Consider the following 21,905-nt stretch of genomic DNA (forward strand, 5'->3'; position numbering starts at 1 on the left):
TATTGATTACTTATAGACAAACATATAGACGGTGCGTTGTAACGTGCGTTGATGGTTCAGTCTATATGTGATATGGCATGGTATTATAGACAATTGTTGTATAAACAATTGTACATGCCTTAAGATGGGCTAGGAACTAATAGTAAATTTTGACACAAGCATATAACATAATATAACACAAGCATATTGCAGAATATAACATGACATAGACAACAATAAAGATAAGTGCACTTTAAAGATAAGGGATAAAGGGTACGCCAAGTTCATGGTACAACTTTAAAATGATACAATAATAATAGAAATTAAAAGCCCTAACAAACTAGGGCAACACCATCTCCACGACAAACCGGCCTGCCTTCAGCACCATCTTCAATAGTCCTCCTCCATGTCGTTCTCACCGATGTAGTCGGGGAGGCTGTGCATAGCATTGACGGTGGGGAATATGCTCTCGACGTCGGTGAAGATGTTGTAGGTTGTGAATGGGATGAACTCGCAGCCACACCAAAACACCTTCTCAAGAATATAGAAAGCATCGAAGCGGTTGGTGAAGTTCGCTAGCAGTGCGGTCGGCGGAGAGGATGCATTCAGACGCATCTCTTCCTGGTGGAACATGACAGGCGAGCCTGCCGGGAGGTGGCCAAAGCCCGCATGGAGTAACGCCTGTGCCAACTCCCTAGAACCCCTCCACCTTGAGGTTTCCCACATACGCAGCATGGTCTCCACGACGACGCTGGTGGGGTACCTTCTCTCCGGCATAGTGTGTGGGAAGCGGAAGGTGGGGCCGTTATAGTTCATCTTCTCTACTCGCCTCACTTCGAAACTGATTTGGGGATGAAGAAGAGAAGGAGCAACGGAGATGGAAGTTGTGGAGAAGAGATGGAGGGGGTGCGTGGTTTAAATAGAGAGTGGTTGTGCTCGGTATGCCATGGGATTTAATTGGCAACTGACTCAATGCGAGGCACTGAATCAACTCCAGCCATTGAATCGACAGGAGCGGGCCGAGGAGATGCCCAGACATGTGCGCCCTAGCATGGTTGCGTACGGCCTAGCAAGACATGACTGTGTGCGGCCAGACGCGTGCGCCCTAGAGATGTTGCCGCTCTAAAACGATGCATCACTGAACTGAGGAGACGCGAGATGTGTATGCATGCCGGTCCATGGCTGCATGTCAGTCCGTGGCGTGGAATTGCTGGTTTGTGGTGGCGCCTGCACCCTGGCGTCGCACACATGATGCGGTGCTGGCGCATGCACCCTGGCGTCGCACGCGTGATGCAGAAATGGTAAGCTACATCCCTGGAGGCACGGGAAACACGAGGCAAGGAGACGCGAGCGAGGCGAGGCAAGGCTACGTCCCTGGCGACGCGCGCATACATGCAGAAAACAGCCACGTCGCACGCATGCATAACAGGCCAAGGCTGCATCGACGACATAACACAGGGTGCATGCAATTAAGAGCAGCCCAACAATGATCAGAAGCCCACCGGTCCAACCAGTGTAACGACCCCAGCTATCAGGTTCAACGACCGAACACAGTCCACTTCCAACATGGCCCCACTCGTGAAAATTAACGGTCAAAGCTTGACTCGATGGCAAACGACCAGTTTGGGCTTTTGTGAGGGTTTCGGACAAGCGAGTGAGAAAAAAACTGAGCTAAACTTTAGAGCGTGGGGTTCAGTGAGTAAGACTAAGGAACGAGGGGCACAAATGTAAGAAAAACCTATTTTTATTCATCACATATCATGAGTTTTGTTTAGAGCGTCTTGTATTATTTGTGTCTTTGCTTCCTTTGCTAGTTAGTTTGTCATAATAAACCTTGCTGGACACACCTATTCGAGAGATCCAAAATATACTATGTTTTGTTAGAATCGCTCTTTATGCTTCACTTTAATTTTTTAGAGCCATGAAATTGCTATAGCGCTTCACTTATATCCTTTTGAGCACGGTGGTGCTGTTATTTTGAAGAAATTTGCTCTCATACTTCACTTAGATTATTTTTAGGATAGTAGAAATTTTGAAGAAATCCTCTCTTGCTTCACTTAAATTTTTTGGAGAGTTGAAAATTTCAAAGAAACTTGTGCTCTCGTTCTTCAGTTATACTTGTTTGAGAACTTTTTATTTGCCACGACAATTTTCTTTAAATGAAATTAGTCCCAATGTGATAGATATCCATGAAAGGTATAATAAAAAAATCATGAAGATCATGGGATATTAAACTTGATTCTTTGCAATAGTTTTGCGATATGAAGATAGTAATATGTGAGTTATGTTGATGAGTAATTATGTTTTAGTAAGAATATTTGTGTTAAGTTTTGTGATTCCCTATGCATACACATGAAGTCAATAACTATGCTATGAAATTACATCCTACTTGTGTTGCATTATTCGGTGTTATTTATGTTTAATGTTCACTTATTATGATTTTCATTTCTTGGTTGGGAACTTCTCAATCTATTTGCTAGCTTTCACTTGTACTAAGCGGGAATACTGTTTGTGCATCTAAATCCTAAACCCAAAGTTGTGCCAAATAAGTCCACCATACGTACCTATATACGATATTTCAATGCCGTTTTAAGTAAATTTCCAAGTTCCAACTCTAATGTTTAAAATAAATTTCTGTTTTGTGTGCCCGTACCGCTCACGAAGTAGCAAGAGATGGCTAATATCTTCCATGTTAAATAGGTTATTCTCAAGATGAGTGTTTATTCACTTGTCATTGCACGAGAGTATGGTAGTAATAGGGATGCCAAGTCCCAAAATGCAAAAAATATATTATTTTATGTTGTCAAATAATAAAATTTTGGAACGTGTTGGTATGGACGGTACCTGTGGATGCGGCGAGGGAAAGCATATCACCCAAAATATTTTATCTCTAATTTTTTCACCTTGATCTCTAGCACCTCTACAAACCCCTGCTCCCCTCTGCGAAGGGCCTATCTATCTACTTTGCGCAATTTTTATTTTTGAATTTGAGTCTCCATAGTCTCTTATAAAGCACCAACTAGGGAACACCATTAGCATACTTGAGCATTGGATGTAGTTAATATTTGAGTGTATTGCATGAATGGATCAATGATGGAGCATGATGGGCTAGGGATAACATTTTTTAGCATTAATATTTTGAAAGACTTGGTTGCTTGTTGATATGCTTGACTATTTAAATTTTCATGTCAAACTATAGACTATTGTTTTGAATCATCTACAAGTCCATATGTCCATGCTTAAAAGAAAAAGAATATGTTGAACATGTGAGGTAGCATTCCACATCAAAAATTCTGTTTTTATCATTTACCTACTCGGGGACGAGAAGGAATTAAGCTTGGGGATGTTGATATATCTCCAACGTATCTATAATTTATTATTATTCCATGTTGTTATAATATCATTCTTGGATGTTTTATGATCATTTTATAGCAAATTTATATCTTTTTGGGGACTAACCTATTGATATAGTGCCTAGTGCCAATCATTGTTTTTGCTATTTTTTCCTTCGTAGAAATCAAAATCAGATGAAGTCCAAATGCCAAGAAACTTTACTCAGAGTTTTTTTAGACCAGAAGGAAACTTGGGAGCCAAGGATGATTACGAGAGGAGGCCCAGGCAGTCCACTAGGCACCAGGGTACGCCCAGGGCCCCTGGCACAGCCTCGTGTCTAGTGGCGGCCTCGAGCGCCTCCTCCACCACCTGTGAGCTCTATAAATACCATGATATTCGAAAAACCCTAGGGGAGTTGATGAAAAATCGTTTCAGCCGCCGCAAGTTCCAGAAGCCATGAAATTCAATCTAGAGCTCGTTCTGGAGAGGAACACGACCACAGAGGGGTTCATCATCCTCATTGGTGCTCCTCTGATGATGCATGAGTAGTTCATATCACACCTACGGGTCAGTAGGGAGTAGTTAGATGGCTTTCTCTCTCATTTTGCTTCTCAATACAATGGTCTCTTGGAGATCTATTCGATGTAACTCTTTCTATTGCGGTGTGTTTGTTGGGATCCGATGAATTATGAGTTTATGATCAGATCTATGAAGTTATATTCATGCTTGATTATTATAGCCTCGTATTATTCTCCAATATTTGGTTTTTTGTCTCACCAACTTGATCTTTTATCTTGCAATGGGAAGAGGTGCTTTGTGATGGGTTCAATCTTGCGGTGCACAATCTCAGTGACAGAAAAAGACATGCATACATGTATCGTTGCCATTAAGGATAAAACGACAGGTTCTATTCCTATATGAATAGATCTTGTCTACATCATGTCATCGTTCTTAAGGCATTACTTTGTTTCTCCATGAACTCCATACACAATATGCATGCTGGATAGCGGTCGATGTGTGGAATAATAGAACTAGATGCAGGCAGAAGTCGGTCTACTTGTCTTGGACGTGATGCCTATGTACATGATTATTGTCTTGAATATCGTCATAATTATTCTTTGTTCTATCAATTGACCAACAGTAATTTGTCTACCCACCGTTTGATATTTTTTCAAGAGAGGCCACTAGTGAAACCTAAGGCCCCCGGGTCTATTTCACATCATCTATTTGCAATCTCTACTTTGCCATCTGCGTTTCTATTTTATTTGCTATTTTATTTTCAGATCTATATTATTCAAAAAACCAAAAATACCTTGTTGCGTTATATTTGATATCACTTTATTTGCATCTATCAACCTATCTTCCTTTTACCCTCGAGGGATTGACAATCCTACACGCGTTGGGTTGCGAGGATTTGTTATTTGTGTGAAGGTATCGCTTACATAGTCTTATGAATCTTCCTACTCAATTTATACCTTGGTTTCATAATTGAAGAATGCTAGAATTTTTATCTACTTTTGGGCCAGCCCAATATATAATTTCAGAAATTCGTAATAAATCCTAGAGGCCCACGCAGCCCATTTGTGCAAGGCAAGAGGTGGAAATGTTTAGTCCCACATTGCTAGTTTAGTGGGAGTTGTACCTCTTTATAAGGGAGGATGTTCCACACATGTATGAGCTTGAGAACAAGAGATACATACACGAGTGCTCCTCCTCCTCCGCCGCCCGCCTTGTCATGACGCGTCGCGTCGCGGGTTGCGGGAATGAGCCGAGCCGAACTAAATTTTTTCCACGCACGACTGGTATACGAAAGGTCACTTGGAAGCTGAACGTTTTGCTACACCCTTCGGTTGTTGTCTTTTCGTTTCGTCTGCCTCGTTCTCTTCGGCATTGCTGGCCTCTCGCCTCCTTCTCTTGCGCCTATAAAAGATAGGTCGCTCCTCTCCAGAGAAATGCATCAGAATTTCCTCTCGCCACCGGTTCCATCTCTTTGTGCTGCTGCTACGTTCTTCCCCATCCCGACTTGTGGCGTGCCCCGTATGTCGGGACAGTAGGCCTCCGAAACTCCATATCTTCGAGTCCTGTACGGGAGAAGGGTGATAAGGTTTTTGGGGAGCACTCAGCGCGACTACTAGCTTCCGTCATGGCACCGACGATCTCTTTCCGAACGACGACTTCTTCCCCGACGTCGACCACCTCTTCGGTAACATGGCCAACGACAACACCAACACCAACCCTACTGCTGCTGCAACTCAGTACGTGCTCGTGTTCCTTTTCTTTGAGTTGGTGCCGCAACTTCTTGCTCTTGTTTCGCTTCTAGATATGTTCGTTTCTGCTCATCCTTTCATATGATGTTTTGTGTACATAGAACGGCTCTATATATGTTCTCTTTTAGATCATATCTGCACATGTCTTTTATGGTCTCATCTCTATATTGCCTGCCTTGTTTCATCTATTTTATGATAGTCATGTTTTCCCTATCTTTCCTGTTAATAAAATCCTATGGTAAATTGCTCATATTTCAAACAATCCAAAATCCTTATTATAAGCAATTTACCCCGAGTGGTTTTGCTGCTTCCATGAGACCTCTTATATTTGAGGGTGTCCTCTATAAGAGGTGGCGCGTGAGATCTGTTCTATGGTTTCAAACCATGAGCTGCTATGACGCTGCTCTTGGCAAACCTGAAGGAGATCATGATGCTCAACAGGAACTAGCTTTTTAGAAAATGGATACCTTGTTTAAGGCTGCTCTCTTGAGCGTTATTGGTGAGAACATAGTTGATGCTTATGCGTCAATTGATAATGGAAAAGATATGTGGGATGCACTCGAGGCCAAGTTTGGGGTCTCGGATGCTAGCACTGAGTTGTACATCATAGTACAATTCTATGACTACAGGATGACTAAAGAGCGCTCCGTGGTTGAGCAAGCTCACGAGATACAGTAATTTGCAAGAGAACTTGAGCACTTCAATTGCATGCTACCGGACAAGTTTGTTGTTGGAGGCATCATCACTAAACTTCCTCCTTCGTGGAGGAACTTTGCTACCTTACTGAAGCATAAGAGGAAGGAGTTTTCCGTTCCGGATCTCATAGGTACTCTTGATGTGGAAGAAAAGGCAAGAGCAAAATACACACGTGCTCGAGGTATTGATGGTGGATTTAGTGCCAATCTGGTACAGAAGAAAAACATCCAGCCCGACAATTTCAAGAAGAACAAGGTTGTACAACACACCAACTTCAAGAAGAAGAATGACAAGAAGAAACATGTTTGTCATGTGTGTGGAGATCCTGATCATTGGGCACCTAACTGCCCTAACCGTTATGACAAGCATCAACATGGGAAAGGCGGCAAGACCGCTAATGTTGTCATTGGTGACACTGACGTGGAGGATGCTGGGTATGGTATATTTCCCACTATCCTTTCAGTATGTCATTTTCCCGATTGGTTGATTGACACGGGTGCTAATGTGCATGTATGCGGTGATATTTCCATGTTTTCGTCTTATCAGTCCGCAGGGACTTCCACCGTGCTGATGGGCAACGGTTCAAGTGCTTCTATTCGTGGTGTTGGCACGGTCGATTTGAAGTTTACTTCGGGGAAGGTCGTGCGGTTGAAGAACGTGCATTATGTCCCCTCCGTGAATAAAAATCTTGTTAGCGGATCTCTTTTGTGTAGACATGGCTACAAGCTTGTCTTTGAGTCGAATAAAATTGTAATATCCAAGTATGGAACTTTTGTTGGTAAAGGCTATGAGTCAGGAGGCCTGTTCCGTTAATCCTTGGCTAATGTTTGCAATAAAGTTGTTAACCATGTTTGCAACAATAGTGAATCAAATGTGTGGCATTCACGTCTCTGTCATGTTAATTTTGGTTGCATGTCGCGACTAGCCAAATAGAACTTAATCCCTAGCTTCACCACCGTCAAGGGATCTAAGTGTCAAGTTTGTGTGCAAGCCAAGCAACCTCATAAGTCTCACATGACTGTCGAAACGAGAAACCTTGCACCACTAGAGCTCATACGTTCAGATCTATGTGAAATGAATGGTATTTTGACAAAAGGTGGAAAGAAATATTACATGATGTTAATTGATGACTCCACTAGATACTTCCAAGTGTATCTTCTGAAATCTAAGGATGAGGCTTTGAATTTTTTCAAGATCTATAAAGCTGAAGCTGAAAACCAACTTGATCGAAAGATCAAGAGGCTTAGGTACAATTGTGGTGGAGAGTATTCCTCAAATGAATTTGATTCTTTCTGTGTGGAACATGGTATAATACATGAGAGGACGCCTCCCTATTCACCTCAGTCAAATGGGGTAGCCGAAAGAAAGAACTGTACTCTAACTGATTTGGTTAACGCCATGTTAGACACATCGGGTCTCTCCAAGGCATGGTGGGGGGAGGCGATATTGACTGCATGCCATGTCCTAAACAGAGTTCCCACAAAGAACAAAGAGATAACTCCATTCGAGGAATGGGAGAAGAAAAGGTTAAAACTCCCTTATCTACGAACCTGGGGTTGTTTGGTGAAATTCAATGTGCCAATTCCAAAGAAGCGCAAGCTAGGACCAAAAATTGTGGATTGTGTTTTCTTGGGATATGCTTTTCATAGCATTGGATATAGATTCTTAGTTGTAAAATTAGAGGTATCTGACATGCGTGTCGGTACAATCATGGAGTCAAATGATGCGACTTTCTTCGAAGATATCTTTCCCATGAAGGATATGTCTACCTCATCTATTCAGGAGATGCCTAATTCATCGAATCATGAATTAGTTACAATTACTGAACCTATCATTTCGATGGAATTTTTTGAAAATAATGTGGAGGAGAACAATGAAGTTGCTACCAGGAGCAAGAGACAGAGGACTGCAAAGTCCTTTGGTGATGATTTTCTTGTGTATCTCATAGATGACACTCCCAGTTCTATTTCACAGGCATGTGCGTCTGAAGATGCTGACTACTGGAAGGAAGCAGTTCGTAGTGAGATGGATTCCATCTTGACAAATGAAACTTTGGGAGATAACGGATCGTCCTTATGGGTGCAAACCTATAGGATGCAAATGGGTATTCAAGAAGAATCTTAGGCCCGATGGTATTATCGAGAAGTACAAGGCACGGCTCGTGGCTAAGGGTTATACCCAAAAGGAAGGTGAAGACTTCTTTGATACTTACTCACCTGTGGCTCGACTGACCACTATTCGAGTACTACTTTCACTAGCCGCCTCACATGGTCTTCTCGTTCATCAAATGGATGTTAAGACTGCTTTCCTAAATGGAGAGTTGGATGAGGAAATTTACATGGAACAACCAGATGGGTTTGTAGTAGATGGTCAGGAAGGAAATGTGTGCAAGTTGTTGAAGTCTTTATATGGACTTAAGCAAGCACCCAAGAAGTGGCATGAGAAGTTTGAAAGAACTTTAACAGCTGTAGGCTTTGTTGTAAACGAAGCTGATAAATGTGTGTATTATCGCCATGGTGGGGGCGAGGGAGTTATCATTTGCTTGTATGTTGATGAAATACTGATTTTCGGAACAAATCTGAATGTTATTAAGGAGGTCAAGGATTTCCTATCTCACTGTTTTGAGATAAAGGATTTAGGAGTGGCTGATGTCATTCTGAACATCAAGTTGTTGAGAGACGATGATGGTGGGATTACGTTGCTTCAATCTCACTATGTGGAAAATATCTTGAGTCGCTTTGGATATAGTGACTGCAAGCCCTCTCCCACACCATATGATGCCAGCGTGCTTCTTCGAAAGAATCGAAGAATTGCTAGAGACCAATTGAAATATTATCAGATTACTCGCTCGCTTATGTACTTAGCCAGTGCTACAAGACTTGACATCTCTATTGTTGTTAGCAAACTGAGTCGGTTTGTCTCAAAACCAGGAGATGTGCATTGGAAAGCTCTAGAGAGAGTTTTGCGTTATTTGAAAGGCACTGCAAATTATGGAATTCACTATACTGGACACCCAAAGGTGCTTGAAGGGTATAGAGATTCAAACTGGATCTCTGATGCTGATGAGATAAAGGCCACGAGCGGATATGTATTCACTCATGGAGGTGGCGCTGTTTCTTGGAAGTCTTGCAGGCAAACGATCTTAACAAGGTCGACAATGGAAGCGGAACTCACAGCACTAGATAAAGCTATTGTCGAAGCAGATTGGCTTCACCGGCTCTTGAGTGACTTGCCAGTTGTCGAGAAACCTGTACCGGGTATCCTTATGAACTGCGACAATCAAACTGTGATCAGGAAAGTGAGCAGCTCAAAAGATAACATGAAGTCATCAAGACACGTTCAGAGAAGGTTAAAATCTGTGAGGAAAATGATAAACTCCGGAGTTATTGCATTGGATTATATCCAAACATCTAAAAATCTGACAGATCCTTTTACTGAGGGTCTACCACATAATGTGATAGATAATGCATTGAGGGAGATGGGTATGAGACCCACAATTTGAGTTGTTCACAGTGGTAACCTATTCTTTGTGATCGGAGATCCCTTGAATTAGATGTGGAAGACAAGTTGTTGGTCAACTGAGAGGAAAGTATCCTTATCATTGATAATACCACTCCATGAAGATGCAATACTTTCCTAAACTGCATGGCAGGTTGATATACATCTTAATATGTTCTAATTGGCTTATTGAAGCGGAGATGTTGTCCTGCAGAACATCTTTTGAAGAACATACCTATATGAGTCTGATTGTTAACGTCGCAATCTATGAGAGTAGGGTGCTCTCTAGTAAACTCATGAAAGGTCTCGGAGTGTGACGCATAAGCTCCACCCGCGGGGAAGTCCCACGGTAGCCTAGTATCGATCAAGGCTCTGTGTGAAGCTAGATTCGCAGAAAACTTGCAGTTCAAGGTCTAGTCCACTGTTCAAGTTGCTTACTAGTGTAGCATAGAGTTCTAGGTGGAAGTTCAACTTAACATTCTCCAATGCAGTATCGGTATATAAAACAGTATTTTGGAACCAAAGGCAAATTTTGTGTGCCTCCGGGATCTGGTGGGGGATTGCTGGAATTTTTATCTACTTTTGGGCCAGCCTAATATATAATTTCAGAAATTCCTAATAAATCCTAGAGACCCACGCAGCCCATTTGCGCAAGGCAAGAGGTGGAAATGTTTAGTCCCACATTGCTAGTTTAGTGGGAGTTGGACCTCCTTATAAGGGAGGATGTTTCCACACATGTATGAGCTTGAGAACAAGAGAGACATACACGAGCGCTCCTCCTCCTCCTCCTCCGCCCGCCTCGTCACGACGCGCCGCGCCGCGGGTTGCGGGAATGAGCCAAGCCGAACTAAATTTTTGCCACGCACGACTGGTATACGAAAGGTCACTCGAAAGCTGGACGTTTTGCTGCACCCTTCGGCTGTTGTCTGTTCGTTTCGTCTCCCTCGTTCTCTTCGGCTCCCGTCGCTGGCCTCTCGCCTCCTTCTATTGCGCCTATAAAAGAGATGTCGCTCCTCTCCAGAGAAACACATCAGAATTTCCTCTCACCACCGGTTCGATCTCTCTGTGCTGCTGTTATGTTCTTCCCCATCCCGACTTCCGGCGGTCACCGTATGTCGGGACACTAGGCCTCCGAAACTCCATCTCTTCGAGTCCTGTACGGGAGAAGGGCGATAAGGTTTTTGGGGAGCGCTCAGCGCGACTACTGACTTCCGTCACGGACACCGACGATCTCTTCCCGGACGACGACTTATTCCCCGACGTCGACCACCTCTTCGGTAACATGGCCAACGACAACGCCAACACCAACTCTACTGCTGTTGCAACTCAGTACGTGCTTGTGTTCCTTTTCTTTGAGTTCCTGCCGCAACTTCTTGCTCTAGTTTCGCTTCTAGATATGTTCCGTTTCTGCTCATCCTTTCATATGATGTTTTGTGTACATAGAACGTCTCTATATATGTTCTCTTTTAGATCATATGTCCACATGTCTTTTATGGTCTCATCTCTATATTGCCTGCCTTGTTTCATCTATTTTATGATAGTCATGTTTTTCCTATCTTTTATGTTAATAAAATGGGAGCTGCTAGGCGTCTACCGATGGATCCGTACTAAACATCCACCATCGAAATAGCCGTTCAATGTACACGTTCGCAGTCATTTGATTTATTTGTTGGCATGCGGTTTGGTCGCCTCTTCTGATCAATTAGTTCCTGAAGCAACGGTCCAGTTGCAGAAATGAGCACGTTGCCCTGCAAAAATCTTTGCATCAGATGTCCTTCCGTAAAGATCAGCCGTTCGATTTATTTGCTGGTATGCGGTTTGGTCACCTCCTCTGACGAATTAATTCCTGAAGCAACGGTCCAGTTGCAGAAACGGGCTCGTTGCACCGTAAAAATCTTTGCATCAGAGGTCATGCCGTAATAATCTTTGCAACAAATGTCATGTTGCAAAAAACTTTTGCAACATATGTGAGGTTGTAGAAAAAAAATTGTTCGTCTTTTTGTAACATATGTACTGTTGCGGAAGATTTTTTTACAACAAAGGTTATGCTCCCCAAAAAATTACCTTGCACGTTCTCACACCGAGCACTCCTCCGACACTTTTTTTAACCTAAGGTATGTGTCTGAAACAAGACCCTTATTGCGGAAGAAAAATATATTTATTGTTGAATTCTTTTTTATATTTAAAAAAAAACTGTGTTGCGGAAATCTTTTGAAACTAGCCTATTGCTGAAAAAACTTCACGACCAAACCTTTTTCTGAAACAATTCATATGTTGCAGAAACCTTCTGAAACAATACTCTTGTTACATGAAAGGAAAACTAACTGCACGAGACTTGTCGTCAGCGACGCGAGCACTCGATTAAGACCAATCCGACGGCTAAGCAAGCGGCAGATGATTCGGCTGAGCAATAGAGTTTTCCTAATAAAATTTTATGATAAATTGCTCATATTTCCAACAAAGAAAATACTTGTCGTCGTTATGCTACATTATGATTTTAATTCTCGATTACGCATCAAGCCTAGTCCTCAATAAATGAGTGAGTATCAAAAAAGTCGGGTCCTCAAGAATAAATAGAAACTTAAATTTGTTTCCGTAAGGATTTAAATTCAGGGGTCGGATTTGTACATCCACCTTCTCAACCAGTTAAGCTAGGTTCACTCTTCATGTAATAGTTTTTCAGGCTCTTTTACTGGTTGGTACACGGCAGCAAAAGGTGTCTGCTGCACAAGGAAGGTAAGAAATCTTCCACCAGGGAGGAAGAAGAATGATGGCGACGACGCGCAGCTGCCGCGTTATTGTGGCGTGCCGTCCATTTCAACCTACGTTGATGATTTGGTTTTAACGAGTAATAGTAGTAGTAATTTCCTCTGCAGCTCTAAGAGCAGAATTACTTAACAGAGAAATAAACATCTTTTGACAGTTTCGAGGTTTCAGGAAGTCGCGTAGATGATTTCCTCAACCTCTCAAGAAATTTACTCTATGGTTCTTTCAGGTGTCGCTTAATGGTTTCAGATATCTCGTACGGGCAAGAGCATCCACAGCCGCACCTCTTAAATCTGATCCCTCAACCATTTGCTGACGCGGCTTGGCATGTTCATAGATATATCTGAACAGTTCCTCATATTTTGCTTTATGCATCCATATACCTCATATCTGAACTCTCAAATCCATACAAATCATGTAAGTCGATCATCCGATACAAATTGTTTGAATTCAACAGTTTTAAACAAAAGCAAACGATAGCATAGTTTAAACAAACGAACATGTACAGACGCGTCCGCCTCGGCATCCATCTCCACCTTCATCCAGGCCTCCTCCGCGTGCATCCTGACAACTATCGCCGCCTCCATCCTGGCCTCCTACTCTGCTGCTGTAGCCGTAGCCGCCCTGGCCGCCTCCAACGCTCTACGATTGTTGATCTCCTTCTTCCTGCCCACAAGCCATTTCTTAGCATGTTCATCCAAAGTGGATTCATCCACGGGCATAATTTTTTGCATCCCTGCGTCAAGTGAAAGTTGCAACCTCTTCTTCTAAAGCTCACTGTCTCCAAATGTCATGGCCTTTTCGAGTTCTCATTTGACCGCGGCCTCTTGCTTCTCCAACTCGATCTTCTTCCTTTCAATTTGAAGCCACCTTTCTGCCTTTGTCCGATCTCACTCCATCATTTTCCTTTGCGCGTCCAACATAAACTTGTACCTCTCTCTTTCTTGGTCTCCCTTGTCGAAAAATGCCCGTTCATGTGGATGACATTTTTGTAGTCGCGGCGTCACGGACGCTCCTTGGCTTCTCCCACTTAGTTCCCATGAGTAGCCGGTTATCCTTTTGCACGATAGCTTTTCCTTTGGTGACGACGACATCGTCGTCATCATCGTCCAACCAAATGAATTGGTGGGAGCTTGACCCATCACTCCTCTTCTTCCCGGCCTTGAGGTCGGCCACAAATTGTTGCCACTTTGGCTTGCCATTCAATAAGAGCCAACAATGGCTAAAAGTAAATGGCCTCTTCTCGGTCTCGTGATACAAAGTGACCGCCACTGTCGCCTAGCATACAAAATATGTATGAGCACAAGAATGAAAAACACATGAATATATTGAAATGACAGTAAGATGAGGCCACCGAGCTTACATGAGTTGCCACTCCCATCCGACTTTGAGACCGTTTGGTCACTTGTGAGTAGTAACTGATGTACTTGTTTAGTTCTCCTTGTATGATCCCCTTCGATGTTGGAGAGATGCCACATTACGGATGCTCACGATAGGATTCAGCTCCACATACTTCTTTCATTCATAATATCCTTTCAAATCTTTTTTCAATACGTGCTTCCCTTTTGTTCGGTGTCATTTATTGGATCCATTATTGCGTTCAACCAAGATTAAACCAATAAGATGTCCTCATATCTTGAGAAAGCAAGCCCTCTTGCCTTCGGCGTCTTGCCATTTTTTTTAGTAGGATTGGAATCGGATGTTGCTCCAATCACAAATGCATCGGTCTCCTCCATTTCATATTCTACATGGGTCGGATCTTCATTCTTATTGATCATGTTGCTCTAAAATACCACGATGTGTGGGCTGACGCCGTACTCTGCTTTGCTCCGCTGGGCAAAGAATTAATTGTTACTAACCTGAGAGGCAGCCGAGGGTGGATGATGAACTGCACTTAGCTTATATATTTTCGTATTATGTTATATACTTTCTTTCTATCTAAATAATTATAGTTGAAAAGAACTACACTAGTTTTTTCTAACTATAATTATTTAGATACAAAGGAAGTACAATACAATCACCGTTACTTAGGGCTAACAAGCTCCAAGTTGGAGAAGGCCGGCTGGGTTGGGTCCATCATCGTTACTTAACAAGCGTCATTTGTAGTTTTGTACTGGCTGATAGCCAAAAAATGATCAAGCGTCCACGGGACGAGATCTGTGATCGGTAATGGATGAGTTGTCTCATTAGAAAACTCGCAACAACCCCCGGTTTTCCTTCCCGCATGACATCATTGGTTGGATGGATGTGTGCTGGTCCGGTCCGGCAGTTCCGTAAACAAAACCAAGCAATCGATCATGCCCACCGCGAAATCACAGCTAACCACAGCTTTTCAGGTCGTGGGCGCCCCCACCGGATCATAGCATCCACGCTACAGCTGCAGCTTGAGCATATTCATATACTCGTACAGCTGCTAAATGACCGGTCTATTTTTGTTTTCCTTTTTGTTTTTTAAAATGACAAAACCTCGGAACACAAGGCCAAAACCGCCAAAACCTTCTGGGAGGAAAAGAGCAACATCAATGTCAATGCTCCATGAATACGACAATATGTCGAGATTACAGAAATCACAGATGATCGTAAACATGACCATCATTGCCATATAACCTATACTCCTTCCGTTCCTAAATATAGATCTTTTTAAATATTTTATTAAAAAACTACATACGGAGCAAAATGAATGAATATACATTTTAAAATATGTCTATATACATCCGCATATACTTTTCTAATGAAATCTTTAAAAGACTTATACTCCCTCCGTCTTAAAATAAGTGTCTTAAGCTTAGTACAATTTTATACTAACTTTAATATAAAGTTGAGACAGTTATTTTAAAACGGGGGAAGTATTTATGAACGGAGAGAGTACAGATAGAACCAAAAAAAAAAGGATGAAAGACCGGTCTAACAAATTTCTGAACAGCTTCAGTCACACTACACCAGAAGACATAAAACTGCGCCTTTATGGCCAGAAAGAAAAACGCCTTCTGAAATTGTACACTAGCTCTCAGTACAGTCAAGCGCAGGGGAGCTCTGAAGAAACACAAGCCCAAACGAAGCACATAAGAAGAGGGCTGGCAGAAGATGATTCCATGTGCACCGCGAAAAAATAACTAGATTTACATGATTTGACAGTTTAGTAGGAACCATTAATTTCAGGCGAGGTTCGGTTACACGGGTAAACCACGCCAAAGGACCAAACCCGCCACCGCTCAACGCACACAAGAACTATCTACGTACCTAGAATCGGTGAAGCCCTCACCGGAATCTCTTGTCCTTTTGGAGGAGGATATTCGGGTTCCGCTTAGATCCTGTTAGCTCACCCCATCTCGTCCCTGCTCCATGAACGCGCGAAGAAATGCTCCACAGGGTGTCTCCTTGCTGACCAGCTGCGTCTTTCGTTACCTTGGCTGTGGCTTTCGATTTCATCAGAGGATGCTTGCTGCCCTTGCCCATGCCAGCTCCTAGCAGCCATCTTGAGCCAGACTGCTGTTGTGTTTGATTGCCCCATGGTTTTGTCTTCTCGGGCTCGCTCTTAAAACCAGCCACATGCACTTCTGTGACTTTAAATTGGGGAACACAGTCTTCCTCTATCTTCTCTTCAACGACCGATGCTTTATCTAGAACCTGCTCAGGATTGGGCTCCTCGTAATCTTGCTCGCTGTTACCTTTCTCTGAAACAGTGCTGTATATCTTGGGTTTTGGGGGAATAAAAACCCTCTCCACTTGAATCAAAGAAAGCATCGGCGTGCCGACCGGCTCGTAGTTACGCAGCGGGTCACGCAATTGAACCATAAGAGCAACCGTGAAGTTGTTCCCCAACAAACCCCATCTCCTACCAGATCTCCTACTCTTTTTGTCTGAATTCTGGCGTTCACCAAGTAGGTCCATTGATTTGGCATGGTGAGCAGCAAGTATTTTCGATGTACGGTCACTGAACTGCTCCTCTTCATCCACTACTCCAGAATCAAGCCTCATCCACTCATCTAGAGTGATCGATAAGCCCATTAATCCATCAACATCTCCACCAGTATGTTTAACATCAAGAAGCTGCAATCCTGCAGTTCCTTCCAAACCAAGGGACAAAGCGTTCTCTGCGCACTTTCCTTGCAGAGATGAAATTTCTCCAACAGGGTGGGCACTGATATTGGAGGGTGCCTCTTCTTCGGACATGCCAGATTGTATCCTCAGGCCCTCAATAGAAAGGGCTTCAATCTTTTCCATAGCTAAGGGGGCAAGATCCTCAAGTGAAACATATTCTGAAGCACTTATCGCACCCAATGATGATGACAGATCAGCACCTCTCCCTTTCTTCTTCTTCTTTCCTGAGGCAGCATTGCTGGCCCCTGCAGCATCCAAAGTATGATTCTCCAATAGGTCATATCTGCATTGATTAGAGCAATATGTTTTAGCCAGGGCAAATGATGAAGTATTAAGAAGTCATGAACAAGCAGGACAAGAAATATTTCTAACCTTCCTGAAGACTCCAGAGCAGGAGAAGCCTCCCAGGCGAGCTGCTGCATCATTTTGCCATTGACATCTTCTAAGGGCATAAGTTTGTTTGCTTGCATCGATAGCTTTTCGATCCCAACTGAAGCTAGACCATGCAATATCTCCATAATTCCAGAGCCCATTTCTGCTGGCAGTACGATTGGAGAAGAAGCCTGCATGACCAAGCTACAATTGTTCTTTGCATTCTTGAAAAGAACTGGATTCATTGACCGCAGAAATCCACCATCCTCTGTCTGAATAAATGGGCCCAAACCATCAGCCAAAGGTGGCAGCTCAAGGGGCTGCTCAGGTGGTAGCGCAATGGGGCTACCAAACCCACTTCTACTCCCAGGTGGAGAAGATTGGAAGGACTCCTCATTTAGCCCAAATTGGCGCATCAAAGCCTCAGTTTCCTCGCCTTCCAGTGACTTGGCTCTAAATGTGGTGTCTATGGGCGGAACTACATGCTGCAGCTCAAGTTCAGCCTCGCGTATGATTGTGGAGAGATCAAAATCCTCTGCGACATCTTCACAACTAGGTTCTTCCACCCCATCTTCGAAATCCAAACCAAGAATACAGTCCCCAGATTCTAGAGCTTCCTTTTCAAACTGCTTCCAAAGCCTCTCTCTTGGTGACTCCGGATCACTATCTGAGGTTACCCCAGATGGGCTATGAGCTATCCCAAGCATATCCAAAAACTCATTAGCAACAAAATCGGATGAAGCATCCATGCTGCGTGATCTGCTCTTCCTACTGGTGGAATTGCAACTATCTTCCGCACCAATGCAGCTCAATCGCCTAGAATGCTTATCCTCTATAATTGGTGAGTCAAATTCCTCAGGTTCAACAATTGAGAATTTGTTGAATATACCCTCCAGAACCTCCAGTTCTGTATCTGATGCAAACTCACCATCTTTTTCAAATGCGGCGGTAGGAAGCAAGGCTGCTTGGACAGATGCATCCCGCTTGTCTCCCACATCATCCATTTCAAGAGCAACATCACTGAGTTCCTCTTCCAACTTCACTTGAACAGTCTCCTCTTTAGAAAGACCGTCAAGTAATAATGCAGGCTTGGTCGTTCCCTCTTCATTAGCTTCATGCTTAAAATCCTCCTCTCCATCATCCACTTCAGCAGTTTCCACATGTTTGATCTGGCCAGGATCCTCCAGGGCGACCTCAACTCCATGCTCAACCACATTGAACTCTGCACCATCGCAATCACCCTCTCCCTTCCTCACCTCTACGGATGTGCAATGCTTTGACTGCGGTGAACCATCCTCCTCGCACTCTACTGTCGCCGTCTCATCCTTCATCGCACTCGCATTAAGACCAGCATCACCAACAAGAGGTAAGGCCTTGACAGGCCTCGGCAGAACCTCGTGCAACACCCTCACGTCCCGGCTCCGTGGCGGCACCTTTGATGGTGACTGCACTGACACCTGCCGCGCCATGGAGCCCCGTCTCAGCCCGGCCACTTCCCCTCCCTTGCGCTGCTCCCCACCTCCGCCCACGAGCACGCAGGAGAAGGTGACATTGAGCCGGGCGCCGCGGGCGACGCCAGAGAGCCGGAAGCTGGTGCTCCACTTCCCAAACCCGGAGTCGCCGCCCTCCTCGAGGTCGTCGATGGAGAGCGGCAGCAGGCGCGTCAGGTCGACCTCGTGCTTGCCGAGCTCGAGCGCCGAGGCGGCGACGGTGACGACGAAGGCCCGCGGCTCGTACTTGACGGCGTTCTTGGCCCCGCGGGAGAAGTAGACGGGCGAGCGCTGCGTGAGCGGCTCCTCGAAGGCGGCGGCGCCGAGGGCGGGCGCGACGGGGCGGGTGGAGGCGCAGGCGGACAGCCGGCGGAAGTGGACGGAGACCGGGGAGCCGTCGAGCGCGGCGGGGAGGCCGTCTACGGAGTGCGCCTGCAGGGTGAAGGCGCAGTCGAGGCGGCGCCTGCCCAGGTGGGAGATGGCCGTCAACGACTTCTTCCAGAAGGACGAGGAGGAGGAGGAGGAGGAGGTGGTGGTGGAGAGAGCGGAGAAGGAGGAGGTGGAGGCGGAGGGCAGGAGCTTGCGGGAGGAGGAGGGGGAGGGCTTGAGCTTGGGCTTGTGGTCGGCGGCGGATGGGGCGGCGGGGAGCGGGAGGGAGCGGCGGCGGCGCGAGGGGTCGAGGGAGAGGGCCTTGTGGAGCGTGACGATGTCGCGCGCGAGGGCCGCGTCGCCCGCCTCGGCCGCGCGGTCCGGCGGCGGCGGGCGGCGCGACGACATGCGGGGCGCGCTTGGTTGGGGATTTTTGGATGGGGCGGGGGAGGGGGAGGGGGGCGGCGCGGCCGGCGTGAGGGACAGGGGAGCGGGTGCCTTGCTTGGTTTGTTGTTTACTGTTTGGTGGGCTTGGCTTGGCTAGCTGCTTTTGTTTAGCCTAGCTGGAATGGGAATTCAGATCTGGAGGATTCGAATTCTTGTCTTGCCTTGTGAGACGGACGGGGATGCGGAGGGGGAATGAAAGCGTTGGGCGTTGGAGGAGCTCGTGACGAAAGAGGAGGGCACCGCCGCATGGGGTCGCCTGTGCTCCAAACTTTTATGGGTTGGGTGGTCGTTGACGCAGCGAATGGCGACCGTATTCAAGGTTTTTGGGTCGGGGGTTGGGACGATGCGGGTGCAGGTCAAATCTTCCTGCTTGGTCGATGATTGTGCTGTTTTGTTTATATTTATATATACTCTCTTCGTTTCTTAAATACTTTGTATAAATCTTTTAGATATATCAAGCTAGACTACATACAGATGTATGTAGACGTATTTTAAATTATAGATTCATTTATATTGTTTCGTATGTAATCTATATTAAGAATATGTAGAAACACTTAGATTTAGGAACGGAGGAACTATGTGGTTGTGGCCGTTCATGTTTATTTATTTTTGTGAAAACACTTTCTATGTGTTTGACTTCAATCGTGACGGTACAATCCCAAATGCGTTCAATAGTGACAGTATGCCGGCATCAGCGACCCCACTCGTGTGAGCATGAATTTCCATTCGAATTTGGGCGCAAATCCACAAGCTTCCGTTCATGTTGAAGACCGAGCCGATTGGGTGGATCTTGAGCAAGAAACTCGTGACGGTCGTTGTCGCGTCTCACCGGAACAAGAGGATCGCCGACGAGCACCTTCGCATCCGTGTGGAGCATCTCATTGACATGCCTCACGCCGGGGATAAAACCTGAACCCGAAGCCCGAAGCCGAACCAGTATAGCCCGAACCTGAAGAACCCGATCGCTATATCGGCTAACAAATGTGAAAACCCGAAATATATTTGGGTAATTTGGGTATAAAGCCTGAGTATCCGAATAGCCCGAATAACTGAAACTTGTAGAGCTGAGTAAAACCCCGCACGGCCCAAAAGGCCGATATCCATCCCACGCATCCCCAACGACTTCTTCCAGAAGGACGAGGAGGAGGAGGAGGAGGAGGTGGTGGTGGTGGAGAGAGCGGAGGAGGAGGAGGCGGAGGGCAGGAGCTTGCGAGAGGAGGATGGCTTGAGCTTGGGCTTGTGGTCGGCGGCGGATGGGGCGGCGGGGAGCGGGAGGGAGCGGCGGCGGCGCGAGGGGTCGAGGAAGAGGGCCTTGTGGAGCATGACGATGTCGCGCGCGAGGGCCGCGTCGCCCGCCTCGGCCGCGCGGTCCGGCGGCGATGGGCGGCGCGACGACATGGGGGGTTGGGGATTTTTTGGATGGGGCGGGGACGGGGAGGGGGCGCCGCGGCCGGCGTGAGGGACAGGGGAGCGGGTGCCTTGCTTGGTTTGTTGTTTACTGTTTGGTGGGCTTGGCTTGGCTAGCTGCTTTTGTTTAGCCTAGCTGGATGGGAATTCAGATCTGGAGGATTCGAATTCTTGTCTTGCCTCGTGAGACGGACGGGGATGCAGAGGGAATGAAAGCGTTGGGCATTGGAGGAGCTTTTTTTGACAGAAACTTCTCCTCCTTTATTCATATACTAGAACAGTGGTATCATTTACAAGTAAGGGGAGAACCTCATGAGGTGCTGAATTCAACCAACAACTAGGAGGAGAAAATTTAACTAGCCTAGCAAGTTCATGGGCTACTTTATTACTCCCTCTAAAACAATGATCATAAATAACATGGTTAAACTCAGATGACATAAAGAAACAATCGTCAATAATTGCTGAAGCAACCGAAGAAGAATTGCCATCTTTTAGGGCTTCCACAATCTCCAAACTGTCACAGCTTACCACGATCCTGCTACATCCAACAATTCTTGAAGATTCAGTCCAAACCTGACAGCTAGAGCCTCTGCTGTGAAAATCAAAACAGATGTCTATTCTTTCATTCGTCGTCGCAATGAATTGTCCGTTCTGATCTCGAATGATTGCCCCGACGGATCTTTCAAGCAGATCTTGATCAAACCCCGCATCAATGTTTAGTTTCATATATCCCTTCGCTGGCTTTCCCCAAACTCCAGAACAAAATTTTGCTTTTGGTGAACATGCGATAGTGAAGTTTGTTGCGAGCCCGCGTACCGCAAGGGCTATCCTAGTAGATGTTTGAATTTCTTCTCCATGGTAAACTTTATGGTGTTCGAACCACAAGTACCAAACAGCGGTGGCTATCATCTCTCTCATTTTTGGAAATTCCAAGATATAGAATTCTGCATCTTCCATATGCAACAACTCGTGTACCACCTCCTCTCCAGTTTTGTATTTTGTGCATTTCTTCTTTACTATCTCGTACAGCCCCAATTGTCTCCAAACCTCTGCTGATCTTGGACACTCAAACAGTAAATGGCGCATACTGCCAGGCCCCAAACTGCATTCTGGGCATTGGATTTTCACCTTCATATGCTTAGAAGCTAGGACTGATCGACATGGGATAGCAGCATGTAGG

The 21,905-nt window shown here is 45.2% G+C and overlaps 1 protein-coding gene across 1 annotated transcript; it reads right to left on the reverse strand.

Annotated features, from left to right (window-relative positions):
- Window positions 1-15,488: 15,488 nt before the first annotated feature.
- Window positions 15,489-19,386, reverse strand: LOC123444264 (protein PLASTID MOVEMENT IMPAIRED 1-RELATED 1-like). The gene is made up of 2 exons (XM_045120941.1): window positions 17,013-19,386; window positions 15,489-16,923 (listed from the first exon to the last, which is right to left on the reverse strand). Exons 1-2 carry the CDS (start codon window positions 19,277-19,279, stop codon window positions 15,798-15,800), a joined length of 3,393 nt encoding a protein of 1,130 aa, XP_044976876.1. The 5' UTR covers window positions 19,280-19,386; the 3' UTR covers window positions 15,489-15,797.
- Window positions 19,387-21,905: the final 2,519 nt, after the last annotated feature.

This window comes from Hordeum vulgare, chromosome 3H (assembly GCF_904849725.1).
Source record: "Hordeum vulgare subsp. vulgare chromosome 3H, MorexV3_pseudomolecules_assembly, whole genome shotgun sequence".
Classification (NCBI taxonomy): domain Eukaryota; kingdom Viridiplantae; phylum Streptophyta; class Magnoliopsida; order Poales; family Poaceae; genus Hordeum; species Hordeum vulgare.